Raw genomic sequence first — 15,349 nt, forward strand, 5'->3', positions numbered from 1 at the left:
ATTTCAGCAGCCGCTACGGTTCCATGTTCCTTTTTCAGAGGAGGAGGGACTTCTTTCTTTTGTTGATTTTTTTGTTGCCTTTTTGTTGTTGCATCGGGGCTTGCTGGGGGTTGGCTAAATGCCTGGGTTTGCTTGTGCATTCAGTGTTGTTGTCAGTGAAAACACTGTCAAACAACCACTGAAAAGCCTCCCAGACCTTGTTCACCACTGTGTTAGAACATGGAGCTCTGTTTTCGCTGTTCAAGTTATTCTGGACAGGACTGGTCAACTCCTTCAGGGGCGTGTACTCAAACAGACTGAAGCTGAAGCCCCCTCTCTGTTCTCAACTGCTGCTTTCAGATCAAGGCAAAGGCATGATGATAGGCAGAGTCCCTCATAGGACCAATGAAAGGTGTATGATACCCACTTGACAAGGTACATTACAATATAACAAGACCCCTACAGCTATACTACTGTCTATACTGTGTCTCAAACAAAGTACATTTTCTTGATTGGTCCATATTTGTTTGCTAGTTCATTTATTTTGTGTGTCAAGGTGCACTGTGACCATAATGGCATGGCCCTAACTGATGATGAGTGAGAGCAAAATATTTCCACAGATTCTTTTGGACAGAGCCTTCTAGCCAAGTTAACAGGGGCCACACTCACTTGGCCCGACAATCAGAAAAGGGGCTGATGGGTAAAAAAAAATAGGGTCATGAATGCTGATGGCCAGATCCAGCACTTTAGGCAGGCAGGCTCTCCTCTCATTTAGAGTTGAGCTCTGACAATCCTCTTATTTTCCAACTGCAAAAGACAAAGAGCAGCATAGGGTTGCACTGGGTCCCAGGAGAGATGAAAATCCCTTGCAGATGCACTTTGTAGCGTCGGATGATTAGTGGGATTGAGCAGCCACCGCCACAGCCCTACCATGCCCAGTAGCACTGACTGACCGGCTGGCTGGCTGGCTGGCTGGCTCGGCCTGGCTGGCTGGCTGGCTGACTCGGCCTGGCTGGCTGACTGGCTGCTGTGTCAAGTGATTTGTCATAACAATCTGCCCTTCGCCTGCTCGCAAAAACATTGCACTCTGTGTGTCTCAAATAGCACACATTTTTACCAAAGCCCTATGTGTCCTGCTCAGAAGCAGTGCACTACACAGTAAACAGGGTGTCATTTGGGACGCAGGCCCTCCTCCCCTTTGTTCTGCACTCAGTTCTCCCTGGTGTCCTGCGTGAGTCAGGTCTTGGACACAAAGCCAGTGGTGGATTATGCTACATACTGCTGGCAGACTATGCATCACGGACAACAATGGCAGCACAGTAGGTGTGGAATTACACTAGTCGCCTACTTACTACTTAGTTTCCATGCATTTCCACCACCACAACCCAACTTTTGCTACTGTAGCTTTACCTATCTGTGCATATCTGAATGGTTGGTGCGGTGTTTGTGTGTGTGTGTGTGTGTGTGTGTGTGTGTGTGTCTGTGTGTCTGTGTGTGTGTCTGTGTGTGGGTGCGTGCGTGTCTTCCAGAAAGCGGACCTAGCCGTAGCGGGGCTCACCATCACCGCGGAGAGGGAGAAGGTCATCGATTTCTCCAAGCCTTTTATGACCCTGGGAATCAGCATCATGTACCGTGTGCACTTGGTAAGACTAACCTCTGACCTCTCCCACCCCTACAAACAACCTGGCTGACCCCTGACCCCTACAAACAGCTTGCGCCGACCCCACACCCCAGGCACCACGGGAGTCAGTGGACCGTGGCTAATGACCTAGCGGCCAATCATCAGCCTCGGTCTGGGAGACGGGTTCAGCCCCTCTCCTCCTCTCACTACATCCCTCTCCTCTCTCTACCTCCACCAGAGGAACAGATGGTGTGAATCGACCTTTCATTCCCAATCTCACTTCTCCTCTGATTTTGAATGGGATCTAATTCGCACCAATAACAGCCCTGAGCCCTGCGTATAGAACAAGACCCAGGCAACAGTTGTGGAAATCCAATACGTCTGTTTCTATGTTTTAACACCAGCCAACCATTAATCAAAGCCCTTCCCCCAATATCCAAGGTGACACGCTGGTATCTCCTCTGGCCACCGGCCGGATGGAGCCGCTTCGGACCGAGCGGTGGTGTGTAAAAACATTAATATGGCGTCCCAGTAGGGCATTTACTCACAGCCGCCCCTGTCCCCCCATCTGCGTCCCTCCCCTTTTCCTTGGTGCTAATAGGTGTAGCTGCCAGGAGAGAGGCTCCATTGGGCCAACAGTTGGTCAAATGAATCGATAGCAGCAGGTGCACAGTAAGTGGGCTGCCGTATCACCTCTGCGGCGGGCTGCTGCTACTGCTGACGTGTTGGAACATGCTCCGTCGGCGTGTTCCTGCGAGCTGACGCGGCGTGGAGGAGGAGAGGGGAAGCCCACACAAACTGCAGTGCAAGATTGACACACACACACACACACTCCTACTGCCCTAACAATGCAGGCGCAGACAGACAGAGAGGGGGAAGGATAGAGGGATGAAGACCATGCGTAAGGTAACTGGCAGAGAGAGATGTGGAGCCTCCACTGCTTAAGATCAGGAGTGACGGGCGGAAGAGACTAACTACAAAGTGTGAGGGTCTGCTGCACTGATCTCTCTCTGTCTCTCTGTCTATCTGTCTGTCTGGAGTCTTTACACAGTACCTGTCCCTGGTGTCTCCTTCTTCTTCTCTCTTCATCTCTCTACCCAGGACTCCCCCCCTCCCAGCGCCCCTTGGCAATCTCTTAGGTCTCACACAGAGCTACAAGGCTCCAGCTCCACCATTCAATATTAGAATTTCTGTGACTGCAATTGTTTAGGTTTAATCCACTAGCTATTGATCTCTGACGCAGTGATTTCTACAAGGGACCCTGCTGCTTATTTCAGACTATGATTGAAATTCTCAGCCTGATCAATAACAATGGAAAATGGAGTAAAATAGAGAAGCCTGTTGATTTTTAATGACCTGCTGCATGGTCGTAGAATAGGCTTGCTACCAGGGCCGAATTACCGAACAGGCATACAGGGTATGTGCCCCTGGAAGTAGATGCACTGGGGCCCCGAATGCGTTAGTCTGGCCCTGCCTACTACAGTTTAATTTATTTCTGTCCATGGTGCACCCCAATAGCGTGTCTTTGTGTGTGTGTGTGTGTCTGTGTGTGTGTGTGTGTGTGTGTGTGTGTGTCTGTCTGTGTGTGTGTGTGTGTGTGTGTGCTCTTAATCTCCTTTTGATTATCTTGATTAACTGGTTTGTTTTATAAAGTGTTTTGGGAGAGCGCGACAGTCACTCTTTTGATTAACTTACGTCCTTCCTCTCTCCATCTCGGAGTATACTCCGAGGCTTTACCACTCCCCCGATCTGTCCACTTGTTTCATCAAACCCCCTTTCTCATCATCCCCCACTTCTATGTTCTGAGGACATCTTTCCACCAATCCCTCCCACCTAGTAGTAGTAGTAGTAAAGACAGACAGAGAGAGAATGGAGAAGAGAAAGAGAGACTATTGAGGCTGCATATGGATATTAAAAACCTAATTAGACCCACAAGTTCATTAGGGGTTGGTAGAGAGGGGAACGGTGTCACATTCACGAGCTGCCTTGTAGGAGTGTTGCACTGGGATCCTGATTGAGTGTTCCTGCCCTCCTCCAACCTCGCCCCAACCTCCACCTTCCCCACTACCCTCTCCTGCGGGAGAGAGCACTGAGGGAATCTGGGACAGCGCAAATCAGCAGCCCCCCCCCTGACCTTTAACCACGTAAACAGAACTCCTCCGCCTCCGTGTTCACGGAGACCATAATAGCAGGGATGCGAGTGGCGGGCCACGAATAGGGACGCATCTCTTAAGGTGGCCGGCGTTTGAAAAAAGACGTGCTGCTCTCCTTCACTCTGTGTGTTTCTGTAGTGCAGTCCCGCCTCCCTCCTAGGTTGAATACGTGGGGAATGACAATAAAGGGCGGGAAGAGGGATATGATATGCTGATGAAATCCTTGAACTCACTAAAGGTATAGACCGTACAGTATGAAGATAGAAATAGCTTCTCCAATAGAAATCCCCTAGGCAATGCCATGGCGACGTTGGCTAGCTGAACTCATGCACAGGAACACGTCATCGGGTCTAGCGGTCGTCTCGTTCCGACCTGCGCATGTGCAGACAGTCAAATCGAAGGCAGCCTTTTGATAAAAAAAAGTTGTTTTTGACAAAAAATGAAAACCTGCTTGTCACTTTCACGAGGTCGGAGTAATAACAAGTTCAACTACTTAAGACAATGGCTCGAATCCAGTTTGTGCTAAGGAAGAAGTTTCCACTTCTCTCTCATTGACTTCTCAAACCCCAGCCTGGTCTGCTTGGCAAGCGTTCCCGGGAAGTCTCGTGATGTTGCGCCTCTGGGTTTAGAAACTCGGTGCTAAAGTTCTTATATCCCGCCACTTAACACAAAGCAGAGCCTATGGGGAGAGGGGTTTGTATAACGCTTCATTTCCGATTGTTTTGGATTGGCTTGTAAAATCAGCATGGGCAATGAGGCAGTTGTCACAACCGGTGCCTCCCGTCTCCTCTCTTCCTCTCCCCCGGTTCTCCATTTGATGGAATGATGATTATTATTGCACTCTGTAAAGCCCATGTCCAACAAAGACCTTCCTATCTAGTCAGAGTGCCATACATGCCCGGAGACAGTCACGAGTACAGTCTTTATTTATGTACCTGTTATACAGTGCAGAGCCCATGGTCGAGTGGTAACGGTCCTGACTTTTGGCACAAGATCCGGGAGACCAGGGTTCAATTCCTGCTTTCCCGCAATGTCTAAATTGTAAAAGAAAGAGCCATTACATGTTATAAACTGTATAATGAGTCATAGGTGCGTATTTGTATATAACAAGTTATAATCCATTATACCTGCAGGCTTCAAGTAAAGTGTTACCCCCCAAAAAATGACCTGTTGTGATCGTAGCTGCCTTCGCCCACCTTGACTACAGATCAGTGCAGATGACTGGCACCTCAAAGGGCTTCCTGACAGGCTGAGGGGGCTCTCTCTCCTATTTGAGAAGAAACAAACGTACCATCACAGCTTGCCATCCCTACCTACCTCCCTCCCTCCATCGCCCAGTACACAAACACACACAGAATAACATTTTACCAACTTAACCCTTTAACTGGCACATCAAGAAATAAATATCATAAAAAGTATTGTTCTGCAAAATATGTGTATATAGCCTCAATATAGGCTATTTATGGATAATTTTTGTTTGCATGACATAAACTTTGATAAATAATGCATCGCAAACATCTCACCCAGCCGGTTGAGTTGCCCAATGAGAGTAAATACATTTTGTTTTGGAATTTGCATATACTTTTTAATTTAAATTATATCTGCTTCATTTACTTATAATGGAAGATAGGCCTAGGTAAATGAGGAATGATATCAAATAAGAATGAAGTGTGATACATTTGTGTGTCATAATATGAATATTCAAATGCATGTAAATTAATGTGCTGGCAGTAAATAATTATATGGATTTGAAAGGATTGTTATATTTGCACTGACAAAGAAATATCAGAACAATATTTCTCTATTGTCCAGTATCACTAACTTTGACTTAATAGCATTCCTTTAATGGGCAACTCAACCACCTTATAGAGCATACTTTTCAAGAGTTCTTATAATTGTAAACATATTTGTAATTGAATCATTCTTAAATGGTGGTTTAATGGCCCACAACATTTTACAACCTTCTAATTTCCCATTTTATACATAAATTAGTACAAAAAAATGTGTAGTACATGAGGTTTTCAGCCATCTTTAAATGGGTGTTAAAATGAAAACCACATGATCATTTTACTAAATGTCATTGGTTGAGATGATAAAATATGCCAAACAAAATTCACATGTTTAATTTCATTTCAAATTGGTTGTCAAAATCGGCTCCAACGCCCAGTTTTAACAGTGCTGTGCTGAGATGTCTGGGGGGGCCACAGGTGAATGAGCTACTGTTGAATACAGGACAAGAGTAAATGCTCAAGTGGCTTTACACAAGCAAATAGAATGGTTGGCTGAGCCATACTTGATAGAAATGCCTAGAGAATACAAACATACGACTGTAACACTTTCAAGGTCTAACCTAAAAAAAATACAGTTTGGCCACACAGACCTTCCCTTTGTCAGTCCATTTCACTCTGCACATGCATTTTCTGATTCTCCTAGGCAACTGTTTACATTACATCAGGTGTGTCTACGTTGTTGTTCTATGTGCCGCCGTTACTTCCTGAAAGTTGAGCTCACTTCATAGTGTCATTGTGCGGTATGTCTCTCTCCCCCTCCATCCATCCCTCTCTTTCTATTTCTCTCTCTCTCTCTCCCTCTCTCTCCCTCTCCCTCTCCCTCTCCCTCTCTCTCTCTCTCTCTCTCTCTCTCTCTCTCTCTGATCTTTCCCATCTGCTAGTGTTGTGCTTGTCTCCTCAACAGCTCTGCCCTTCCTTAATGGTCCCTTAGTGGAAACTAAACAGGAGATTAAATAGAGTAGCTCTGTAAACAAAATGCTCGCTTCACTTGGCACCAGATTGGATGACCACGAGACGCCTCGTGTCAGCACAACCTTCACCCAGTTACGTTTCGCCGATATGTTCTCGCAGGAGTTGCCACTGCATTGCACCGTTATTGGCATGACCTTTTAATGTACGCCCTTGCCTTTGTAACCGAGGTGGTTTGGAATGTCTTTAACTCAGTGGGCTAAGACAGTCTTGTGGCATGCAGGAGACCCGGGTTTGAACCCTGCGGTCACATCCTCAAAAAAGATACACACACACACACACACTACCCTTTCTCGTTTCAAGACTCTCTCCGGCACTAGAATGGCCTCTGACTAGTTTGAGTGCCGTTACAGAGTCCCCCTAACAGAGAGTACGGTGACGCTGGTACCATAAATGGATCATTTTCACCGGGCAAGCCTCCATCAGCCGGTAGCACCAGGCTCCTCAGACAGTCCTAATTCTTTCTACTGTAATTAGAAATCTCCAGCTCCACTCCTTTGTTTCTCAATTACACTAATACAGGAGTGATTACAGACACATTAATGAATATCCGACCTCAGCCTAATTATGGATTAATTCATCATTAACATTTTTAGATGCCCTTAAATCCTTTCCCCCCGCAATATATATATATATATATATATATATATATATATATATATATATTTTTTTTTTTGGGGGGGGGGGGGGGGGGGGGGCGTTTGCATTGCATGCATGTTGTATTGCTTATTATCAAGGGGATTGTCGTCTTGGTGAATTGATGGTACATGTTACATTTACTGTAAGTGGTCAAACAGCTTATTGTAAGAGTAGACCTATTCTTATGACATATTCTTAAGAATACACAGTGAGGCCACATTTGATGTCAGATAGCTGTGCTGTTGCCCCTAACAACACCACGTCCGTCCTTACAGTTCTTGTCTTTGATGGACTGTACTGGTTTGGGTTTCTCCATGTCCATTGAAGATAATGTAATTGCCCCTAGCTGGTGCACTGGCCTTCTGCAGTCACTTTCAACCATGCATTTTCCAGAGCTCTATTTCAGATGTAATTGGTTTGTTTCATTTTGTGGACAATGGCAATCGGTGCTAAATAATGAAGCAATATGAATGAACCCCATGTACTACCATTACTACGAACCCCATTACTATGACTGGAGACAGTCATAGTAAACACAGGAACGTTCAGTCGCAGGGATAAAGCTGTAGCAGATGTACTGGCTTAGGGTGTATCTGTGTGTATGTAATGTAGCTAACCACCTTTCTCTCTCTCTCTCTCTCTCTCCCTCTTTCCCTCTCTCTGTGTGTGTGTGTGTGTGTGTGTGTGTGTGTGTGTGTATGTGTGTGTGTGCGTGTGTGTGTGCGTGTGTGTGTGTGTGTGTGTGTGTGTGTGTGTGTGTGTGTGTGTGTGTGTGTGTGTGTGTGTGTGTTGTAGGGCCGCAGACCTGGCTATTTCTCCTTCCTAGACCCTTTCTCCCCTGGGGTGTGGCTCTTCATGCTGCTAGCCTACCTGGCAGTCAGCTGTGTGCTCTTTCTGGTTGCCAGGTGAGTCCTCCAACTCCTCTCAGCTCCACATTGACATCTACTGGTGCTTTGCAGGAACTGACATGTCATATGCACTACAACGACAGTACACACGTGTTGTGTCTCAATAATCTCTCCTTTTCCCGAAGGAGTGGTGACTGGTATTTGTAAATTCCCTATAGGTCATGGAGTCGTGAACGAGTGCACACTTCAATAGGAAGGAGAGATGATTTAGTAGCAGGCAGCAACCCCTTGATATAATCTTGTATGTATTTATTGTGTAAAAAAGTGATTTTATTTTGGTGAGGTGAAAAAACGGGGTGGGGGGACACCTTTGTCATTTTGAAAGGTGATGATTTTGAAAGTTGATGCAAGTGGAACCATCTTGATGAAATGTTGATATCATGTGCCTGAAAGAAAAATCGGGTACATTTAAAAAGCAACAATACAAGAAGACAACCTACCCCTGAGCAGTGACGACGACAACAACTGGAACGAGACATTCTGAGAGGAGGGGTTGCCAAAGGTGTGCTGACCTCACGGTCCAAGTGATTTGATTCGTTGGAAGTCCATTGTTCTTTACTCATTTGTATGTTGAATGATCTATATACAGTGTGTTACACTCTGTGTTAAGTATTACCCTGGGAGATTTGCCCGAGTAGTCAAAGCATGCATTTTTTTAGAACTTGTATCATTCTACAAACACGATAATATACCGGAAGCTGTCATGGCAGCTCAATCTTCTGCTCCATACAGCATGTTTAGTAGCTTATTAGAGTGCTCTCACTCACAGCAGACAGCAGCAGGTGTATGGGAGTGTACCTCAGCTGACCCATGGGGACTGAAAAACACCTCACACCACCTCATTGGGACTCAAGGTGACTTTGTTACTCTGTTTAAGTTGTTGTATTTCTCTCACTTGTGTGCGTGTGCCTGCGTGTCTGTTTAGACTCACCCCCTACGAGTGGTACAATCCCCACCCCTGCCTGAAGGGGCGCTGTAACCTCCTCATCAACCAATACTCGCTAGGCAACAGCTTCTGGTTCCCCGTGGGGGGGTTCATGCAGCAGGGGTCCACCATCGCCCCCCGCGCCCTCTCCACGCGCTGCGTCAGTGGAGTATGGTGAGTACAAATGCATTTTTTTCTCACATGGTCCTTTCCAGCAGAGTTCCAGCAACGACGGTGGATGCGTAACCAGGCCCATCCAGCACACCTTTGGCTTAGCACAGCTTGGTTTGGCGCAGTAGTGTGAAAACGGTAATAGTGTACTTGATAAATCATACCGCTTGACTTAGACACCTTGGCTTTGCACATCTGTCCCGATGCACACCTGAACCGTAATGTTGCTCAGCTATGTCATTTCCACCATGGTTCCAGCCACTGTGGTGGATGGTTAACCAGACAGGCTAGCGCAGGTAAGCTCAGCTCGGGTTGAGTAGCGTGATGTGGGAAAATGTTACTTTGAAGTTCCTGAAGCTGCAGCAGAGAGGTCAATGCCACAGGCAAAAGGTGAACCTCTAATTAGCAACCACTTATAAACCCTTAAGACGACACTATGATCATATCATGTATGTGCCCCTGCTCCAATTAGCCTACCACCTGGGCCCTGAATATTTCCTATTTCCTATCCAATTAAGAGTCTGATACTATACTTGATACTGTACCGCTGAGATAGTCTGTGTGAGTCTTTAAATGATACTTCATTTTGTTCATTAATTCAACCGTTTTTAAAAAACAAGCACACATAAAACTTGAAAAAGCCATAGATGCACATGAATGTAGTCATGGAGGATAACACACAATGAAGTCTGGTACTTATTTCCATTGTGGTCCATCTTGAGACAAGATGGCTAGGCACGGTCGAACCCGGTTGAACACAGTACGACAGCGAGATACCAAAACATAAAAACAAAGAAGAGGAACATCTATCCCATCGTTGCAGTTACATCATAAGGGTCATTCGTATGGGCACAGAAGACATCAAACAGTTTTTGACTTTATTTTTTAAAGATGCCCAGAGAGGATGTCATTTTTATGTGCAGAGGCAACTCATTCCACTCTGAGGCTCCAGTATACTAGACAGAACCTTTCCCAGCATTACTCCTGAACCTGTATAAGCACACATTAGCAACACCTGATCTGGTGCTGGGATTGTGTGCATTCCTAACACAGGGAAAGTAATCAGTTAGATATCGGGGCACAGAACCATAAATACTCCTGCAAACCAAACTCAGTCTAATCTGGGACACCCTAGCCTCAACAGGCAGACAGTTGAGTTCCTGAAAGCAGCTCCTGCCTATGTGAGTATGTGGACTCACCTTCAATACTACCCTGATCAGCTTATTCTGGGCTATCTGGAGCTTCCCCTTCAGAAGCTTAGATAAGCCCCCAAACCAGGAAGTACTAGCGTAGTCAAAATGGCATTGAATGAAGGCAGTGGCTAGCACACTCAAGTCCTTATCAAACAGCTTGGACTTTCTAGCCAAAGAAGCACCTTACTGGCCATGCTCACACCTCCCAAGCTTCCATCAAGGATGCATCCCAGATAGCTAACATAGGTTTTAGTAGGCAGCACCTCACCCCCTAACTCCACTTTGATTTCAGAGGACCTACACAATTTAGGTCTGGACCCAAAAGTAATTGCCTCAGTTTTACTTATGTGCAGAGATAGCTTATTATCTCCAAGCCATTTGCTAATGTTAGTAAGCTCTGTGCTAAGAATGCTCTCCAACATAGTTTTACTTTTGATGAGACACCATCCGCATAAAGGAAAATACGGCAAGAACAAGCATCTTTCATATTCTTTATATACAGTTAAAACCGTAGAGGCCCAAGCACGCTCCCCTGCGGAATGCCATAACTCATTGGTTTTGCCTGAGACAGTGAACCATAAACCTCTACTGTACCTCTGATGTAGTCTGTGTGAGTCTATAGCTGATACTGTACCTCTGAGGTAGTCTGTGTGTGTCTAAATATGATACTGTACCTCTGAGGTAGTCTGTGTGAGTCTAAATATGATACTGTACCTCTGAGGTAGTCTGTGTGAGTCTAAATATGATACTGTACCTCTGAGGTAGACTGTGTGAGTCTAAATATGATACTGTACCTCTGAGGTAGTCTGTGTGAGTCTATAGCTGATACTGTATCACTGAGGTAGTCTGTCCCTCCAGGTGGGCGTTCACCCTGATCATCATCTCGTCCTACACGGCCAACCTGGCTGCCTTCCTCACTGTCCAGAGGATGGAGGTGCCCATCGAGTCAGTGGACGACCTGGCTGATCAGACGGCCATCGAGTACGGCACCATGCACGGGGGCTCCACCATGACCTTCTTCCAGGTGAAGGGCACGCACACACACACACACACACACACACACACACACACACACACACACACACACTTACACACACATGCATACCACACACACGGCCCCCTCCACTATAATAGATGACCTGTCACTGATCTTCTCTTAGACCCTGTCACCTCACTGTCTGTCCCCCGCTCCACCTCCAATGACTATGGCTTATCTGTTTCCTGTCTGATTGTCAATATACTCTTCCCCCTGAAGAAACGCTCAGTGCTGCACCTGGAGAGATAGGCAGTGTGGGTCAGCCGCTGACTTTCCCTTTCAGCCTATGTAGCTGGCCTCAAAGCAGGCTTTCATCTGTCAAAGAGAAAGAGAATGGGTGGAGACAGCGAGAGAAAGACAAAGACCGAAAGGGAGCTCCTCTCTCTCTCCTTTAGATTCCTGTGGGGCCTCTTTTGTTCTCCAGAGCCCAAAGCATGCTCTCAGCCCTCAGATCAGACCAGATCTGACCGTTCTTCTCCCTCTTCTTGTCACATGACCGCCCCCCCCCCCTATATCACAGAACTCGCGCTACCAGACGTACCAGCGCATGTGGAACTTCATGCACTCCAAGCAGCCCAGTGTGTTTGTGAAGAGCACGGAGGAGGGCATCGCCCGCGTGGTCAACTCCAACTATGCCTACCTGCTAGAGAGCACCATGAACGAGTACTACCGGCAGCGCAACTGTAACCTCACCCAGATAGGAGGTCTGCTGGACACCAAGGGCTACGGCATCGGCATGCCAGTGGGTAAGTGTGGAGGGAAGATGGGGAGGAGAGAAGGGCATGGAGGAGAAGGAGGGGTGGGTAGGTAGGAGAAGGAGAGAGTACCGATTTTACACAACTCCAACTGGAGCGGGCATTTTTGGGGGGCAAATGTATGGGTTTTCTCTGCTCACTCTCCTTAGTGCGTTTTTTATGAAAAGGAAATGCTGTCACTACATCCCTTTCACAGTCCAGGAACAGTGGAGCGAACTGGAATGAGTGAAATTATTTGAATCGACTCTTGGTATGGACTGGAGTTGCTGCTTGAAAAATCTATATTTTAGTGTTCAAAGTGAAACCAGCAAATGCATTGGTTTTTGTCTCTGAAAAGTGTTTCCCAAACCCCCAGCCATGCCACATACCAGTATTTGTTCAATTTGGAAAACACTGCCTTAGTATACAGTGTGGGATATGCAAATCATAGGTCATAGGAAGGTTACGTTGACGCGCACACGTACAGACTAGCACTTATTGTAAACTGCACTCATCGTAATGCATAAAAAACACATGCTACAGGAAACCTCCCAGGAATTAATCGATATGCTCACTCATTGACGAGATGGCCTTTGCAGGGCGGTGACCCTCTGCACATCTCCTCCCTCCTCAGGGTCAGTGTACCGGGATGAGTTTGACCTTGCCATCCTCAAGCTGCAAGAAGACAACCGTCTAGAGATCTTGAAGAGGAAATGGTGGGATGGTGGCAAGTGTCCAAAGGAGGAGGATCACCGTGCTAAAGGTGCTATTACTCCTCCATCTGTCATTATCTCTCTCTCTCTATCCATTCATCCATCCCCTTGTCCGCCCCCTCTCATCTTACCCACCCTATTTAGACAGGTGTAGTATCAGGGTCACTGAGATACTGTGTGTGTGTGTGTGTGTGTGTGTGTGTGTGTGTGTGCGCACAGTGGGGGGGCGTGTGTGTATATATGTGCGTTGTATATGTGTGTGTGTTTGTGACTCTCTCTATTTCTCTCTCTCCCACCCCCTCAGGACTAGGCATGGAAAACATAGGCGGTATCTTCGTGGTGCTGGTGTGTGGTCTCCTGGTGGCCATCTTCATGGCGGTGCTGGAGTTTATGTGGTTTCTGCGGCAGACGCCCGGAACAGAGGTGAGAGAGGGCTATTTTACCTGCATCTGCTTTGTCTCCCTCTCCCCGCCCTGATGCTCTCTTCTCCCAGACCCAGCTCAACTCCAGGAGCAGCAATCCCCACAAGCCCACTATGCTGCCTCACACATGGGGAAACACACAGCTTCCTGTCCCTGCCACCCCTTGCCGAGTGGGCGCCATTGCCTTTATTTGCCTCCGAGACCTTACAGCACAAAGCCAAAGATAATACCCGACATACAGTATCTAACTATCAATCTACAGGCCTTTAGGTAATAGACTTCAGCTGCCTCCACTGGTAGTGAATGTGGCTTCAAATGCTGTGCTTTTCTTCTTGAACAACCTCAAAAATCAGCCCCCTTTGAATTAACATTAACACGTCATTTCGTGGTTTGACATTTATATTATTTCCGTTTCTGCAGTATTTTTCTGTCATGTTTTTCTTTACGAAATGTGATTTTTTTTTCCAATTGGATTTGTTCCCAACACAATACAATGTGATAAAAAAAAATTATAATAATATCTAAATAAACCAGCATGTTTACAGAAAAGCCTATGCCACCTGACTTATTTGGGGGGGGGGGGGGGGGGGGGGGGCTAGGAAATGAAGTGAGTGTGTGTGAGTACAAGCTGTCTATCTATCTAGTTGCTTATTTGGATTGACTTATTTGACTTTTGTCAGATGGCATGGCTCATAACCCACACAGTGCCTCTGTAAGCGTATCCCTTCTATCACATGGTACAAAGGGAGATGCCATGGGCCAACACAGTTAGAAAGATGTACTGTGTGACTACATCCCTGTTCTTCTCTCCTCACAGAGAGGAAACAGGCACACTAGCACACACAGATACAGTAACGCCCATTTAATGCCGTTTGGGCAATATGGGCAATTAGTCTTGCGTTATGGAGATGACAATGGCTAAATGTAGAATGTAACCAATATTTCACAATCATTTCATATAATAAATAAGAATGTTAAACAATCTAGAGGAAATATATCAATATTTAACCGTCAGTTGTCTGTTTTTCTTTGAAGACTCTAGGTTGTTGTTACATTTTCGCAACAAACTACGTCTTCAGTTCCTTTTGTTAGATATTGTCACATTTAAATGTCCAGTACATCCAATTCTATCTTATTTGTGTGGCTGTTGTCTGTCCGTCAGTCTCTGATCTTGCAGTGTGTCAGTGAGATCTCCCGGCCTCTCTCTCTTCCCTCTCTCTCCCTGTGTGTGTTGCAGCTGTCGGTGTGTGAGGAGATGCTACGGGAGCTCCAGGGGATCGTCCTGTGCCGGGACAGCCTACAGCTGAGGCGTCGGCGGGGGACAACCATGCTCCGTCCTCGCTCCCTGCCCCTGGAAGAGCGCCGGGCAAGGGCGGCTGCCGTCAGCCTGAGCAATGGCAAGTTGTGTGGCGCTGCCGCCGGCCTGCCCCTCTCCGAGCCCCTCTCCCACAGACTGGCGCAGGAGGCGGCTTTGGTGGCGCGTGGCTGCAGCCACATCCGCATCTGCCCCGAGTGCAGGCGCTTCCAGGGGCTGCGCGCCATCCGTCCCGGGGGAGGCCCCAGCCACGGCGCCTCGCCCACCCACAGCGAGGAGAGCATAGAGTGGGAGAAAACGACCAACAGCAGCGAACCCGAATAACAATGACCCCCTCCCCCTTGACCTGGACAACCCTTTTTACCTACCTAGACCACCACACACCCACTGTACCCAGTAGGCACATCTCCACAAGGGCAACAGGGGGCATCATGGGAAGGTAATGTGGTACTGTGACAGGAGCTGCCTTGATCCTGGTGTATTTGATCTGGGAGGACGGTGGCTGGGGCATTGGCTTTGGCTGTGGAAATTCTGGGCACGTCCCCCCTGGAAGGGATCTTTGAGTTGAGTGGAGCTCTGGAATGATGCCCTGGGCTTAGTGTTGGAACTCCCGTTGAACATGTCCATAGAGACTACCAGAGGAAGTCCGTGAGGTGGGACACGACCTCTCTGTATGGGCTGTCTGTCTCGAAGGCCCTATGCCCTGTCTAGGATGTGAAGGACACAGGTTACGGGGCATTTGTACTATGCAGTATTTTCTGTCACTCGTGCTAATTGTTGA

General features: G+C 47.1%; 1 protein-coding gene across 1 annotated transcript in view; it reads left to right on the plus strand.

Moving 5' to 3' along the window:
• Positions 1–15,020, plus strand: part of LOC110507051 (glutamate receptor ionotropic, kainate 4) — a 450,996-nt gene extending 435,976 nt beyond the window's left edge. The window contains exons 14-21 of the mRNA XM_036965131.1: positions 1,509–1,622; positions 7,947–8,056; positions 8,985–9,158; positions 11,207–11,372; positions 11,905–12,130; positions 12,753–12,881; positions 13,136–13,254; positions 14,491–15,020. Coding sequence (XP_036821026.1) covers positions 1,509–1,622; positions 7,947–8,056; positions 8,985–9,158; positions 11,207–11,372; positions 11,905–12,130; positions 12,753–12,881; positions 13,136–13,254; positions 14,491–14,892 — 1,440 coding nt within the window. The 3' untranslated portion in view covers positions 14,893–15,020. The remainder of the gene's footprint in view (positions 1–1,508; positions 1,623–7,946; positions 8,057–8,984; positions 9,159–11,206; positions 11,373–11,904; positions 12,131–12,752; positions 12,882–13,135; positions 13,255–14,490) is intronic.
• Positions 15,021–15,349: the final 329 nt, after the last annotated feature.

The sequence above is a fragment of the Oncorhynchus mykiss genome, chromosome 27 (assembly GCF_013265735.2).
Source record: "Oncorhynchus mykiss isolate Arlee chromosome 27, USDA_OmykA_1.1, whole genome shotgun sequence".
Lineage (NCBI taxonomy): Eukaryota > Metazoa > Chordata > Actinopteri > Salmoniformes > Salmonidae > Oncorhynchus > Oncorhynchus mykiss.